We start from the raw sequence: 3,311 nt of genomic DNA, 5'->3' as shown, positions 1-3,311 counted from the left end.
GGGTCTGGAGTGGAGTGGAGTGGTCAGCAGTTAGTGGGTCAGGAGTGGAGTGGTCAGTAGTTAGCGGGTCTGGAGTGAAGTGGTCAGCAGTTCGCGGGTCTGGAGTGGAGTGGAGGGGTCAGCAGTTAGTGGGCCTGGAGTGGAGTGGTCAGCAGTTCGCGGGTCTGGAGTGGAATGGTCAGTAGTTAGCGTGTCGGGAGTGGAGTGGTCAGCAGTTTGCAGGTCTGCAGTGGAGTGGTGGTCAGCAGTTAGCGGGTCTGGAGTGGAGTGGTCAGCAGTTTGTGGGTTTGGAGTGCTCAGCAGTTAGAGGGTCTGGAGTGGAGTGGTGTGATCAGCAGTTAGTGGGTCTGGATTGAAGTGGTCAGCATTTAGCGGGTCTGGAGTGGAGTGGACTGGTCAGTAGTTAGCGGGTCTGGAATGGAGTGCTCAGCAGTTTTTAGATTAGATTAGATTAGATTAGTTTAGATTACTTTACAGTGTGGAAACAGGCCCTTCGGCCCAACAAGTCCACACCGACCCGCCAAAGCGCAAACCACCCATACCCCTACATTTACCCCTTACCTAACACTACGGACAATTTAGCATGGCCAATTCACCTGACCTGCACATCTTTGGACTGTGGGAGGAAACCGGAGCACCTGGAGGAAACCCACGTAGACACGGGGAGAATGTGCAAACTCCACACAGTCAGTCGCCTGAGGCGGGAATTGAACCCGAGTCTCTGGCGCTGTGAGGCAGCAGCACTAACCACTGTGCCGCCCATGGTGTGCATTTCCTTGAGAATCAAACATTAAAGAATGTTTTTAAAAAATGGTAATACAGATAGAACCATTTTCTACTGGTGAAACCCAGTTTATTACCTTAAAATATCCAGCTTTGGTCCATCTGCCGTGTACTTGAACTTAAACTGGTAAGACTCAATTATGCTCTGTAGGTGGATATGGGATCAAGTATAATTATAATTACCTTTCACTTTTATTTGTAAACAAAAATAAAAATTATTACAAAATATTTTCACAAAATATAAATGCTTACATTTGGATCCTCAGGATCTCTGTGAACCTAAAAATTAAAATTAATCAAAGTTGTACTGTAGATTATCCAGGAGTTAAAATTGAACATTTTAATAATTATAGCTACAGAATAATGACAAATATATTCAAATATATTACATGCCAGGAATATTAAATAATAAACGAGGAAAGATTAATTTGCAATCAGTGAGTAAGTCTTTTCTCGCCTTCCAATCTTGGTGTGATTTGAACTGTCATGCCTCTCTCTTCAAAGCACATGGAGTTTGAGTTGAGATGGTTGGAGATTTTGGAGTCAGGGAAGGATTGTAGGATAGTTTTTTTTGGTGTGGGTGGAAATACTCCCATTCATCATGGCCCAAAAGCAATGTTGTAAAGTTATGTATCCAATGGATACAAGTACAGATCGTTCTGCTGTAATGCGCATTTCATTAATGCAAATTCGCTATAACATAATTGACAAATTGAGGACACTGTTTCTAAAGCATGAACTTTTAAAGCATGTATTGGTTATAACATGATTCTGGCCCCATTAATTTAAATACTGCTGCTATTACACAATTTTCACATGGGGTTGCATCAGAACTGAACTATTGTGTTAGAGCAGAACCAACTGCTCTTCTTGCCATTTTTTATTCACTTGGCTTCTCAAGGTTATTTAAAATTGAAATCCTCTTAAAATAGACGTACTCAGGATCCTTCAAAGCTTCTCATGGTAGACCTGCCTCTTGAGAGCAAATTGGTTGTTCACATTTCTTCAGCTTCTATAACAACCAGAATTGGATGGGTTTGATGTCGAGATGTTCTCAATATTTTAACTTCTTACCAGAATAATGCTTTTTATTTTTTTGTGGGTATGAGTGGGTGTAAACAGATATAGGCACACTTATTGTTCAGTCGGTAGTTACTGATTAGCTGGCTCAAGCAGACTATTGAGGCTAGAGGTTTGTCCATAGTTAATGTTGAGATCCTTTGCTGGGAAAGCAAAGACAAAAATAGGCCTGGATGGTTTGATTGATAAAGAGGAATATCAGTCATAACTCTCAATCAGAATCCATTGGACTTTCTTGACGGTCCGTTCCTATATACATTTGATAGAGGTGGGAATAGGCATGTGATGTCATCATAGTTGGAATGGCGAGACTAATGCACTAACTTGTACATTAAAATGGCGACCTAAGGGCAATAATTGGAATCAACACCTTCAAGAGTGTAGGAAGGAATGAAAAAAAGGATTTAGTACTTAAAACATGAAAATAATAGCCTGCTGTGTATTTTATGTAGGAGCAACGTTAGTTGTGAAAAATTTGCTCTGTCTGTCTAACACTCTCAGTGCAAGAATATTCAGAAATGAGTTAATTTGATGCCATAACCAAAGTAGGCTAACACTCTTTTGCTAAGTAAAATAAATTGAACAGTATATTAAACAATATTTATGAATAAAACAGAAAATTCTGACAAATACCATCATGTTCAACAGTATTTGTAAAGAAAACCCAAGAACATGTACATATATAGCACTCATTACATCAGGATGTTCCAATCTTGGGGATCAGCATTCTGGCAGGCAAGTTTGCTACTGCAACACAGCTACGTTTAAACTAAGTAGCGGGGGGGGGGGGGGGGGGGAGGGGACAAACTAGATGTTTATGAAGGAAACTGAAGGGAAAGTTAGAACAAGGGAAGTCAAGAAAGACAACTGTCAATGAGGCAGAAAACTTAGAAAGGGATCATGCTGTAAGGTTGAGTGAAATAGGAGTTGATGGGAAAGGTGAGGGCAGTAACAAATTAAAAATACTATACATGAATGCACGAAGCATTAGAAATAAGATGGGTGAGCTTGAGGCTCTTTTGGAAATTGGCAGATACGATATTGTGGGGATAACTGAGACGTGGCTTCAAGTGGACAGGGCCTGGGAAATTAATATTCAAGGCTACACGTGCTATCGTAAGGACAGACTGAAGGGCAGAGGGAGTGGGGTGGCCATGTTGGTAAGGGATGATATTCAGTCCCTTGCGCGGGGGGACCTAGAACCAGGCGATGTAGAGTCAGTGTGGATAGAGCTGAGAAATACGAAGAGTAAAAAGACCCTCTTGGGAGTTATCTACAGGCCCCTAAACAGTAGTCTGGATGTCGGATGTAAATTAAATCAGGAGCTGAAATTGGCCTGTCGCAAAGATGTTACTACAGTTGTAATGGGGGATTTCAACATGCAGGTAGACTGTGAGAATCAGGATGATATTGGACCTCAAGAAAGAGACTTTGTGGAGTGCCTCAGA

General features: G+C 41.5%; 1 protein-coding gene across 7 annotated transcripts in view; it reads right to left on the bottom strand.

Moving 5' to 3' along the window:
* The window catches only part of zte38 (zebrafish testis-expressed 38), a 63,031-nt gene that overhangs the window by 23,117 nt on the left and 36,603 nt on the right, over positions 1-3,311 (bottom strand). For all 7 annotated transcript variants that reach the window (XM_043699093.1, XM_043699089.1, XM_043699087.1 and 4 more), the window contains exons 7-8: positions 1,036-1,062; positions 861-928 (exon numbers count right to left, since the gene is read on the bottom strand). In XM_043699093.1, coding sequence (XP_043555028.1) covers positions 861-928; positions 1,036-1,062 — 95 coding nt within the window. The remainder of the gene's footprint in view (positions 1-860; positions 929-1,035; positions 1,063-3,311) is intronic.

Source organism: Chiloscyllium plagiosum, chromosome 11, assembly GCF_004010195.1.
Source record: "Chiloscyllium plagiosum isolate BGI_BamShark_2017 chromosome 11, ASM401019v2, whole genome shotgun sequence".
In the NCBI taxonomy this organism is placed as follows: Eukaryota; Metazoa; Chordata; class Chondrichthyes; order Orectolobiformes; family Hemiscylliidae; genus Chiloscyllium; species Chiloscyllium plagiosum.
This window is presented reverse-complemented; position numbering and strand designations above follow the sequence as displayed.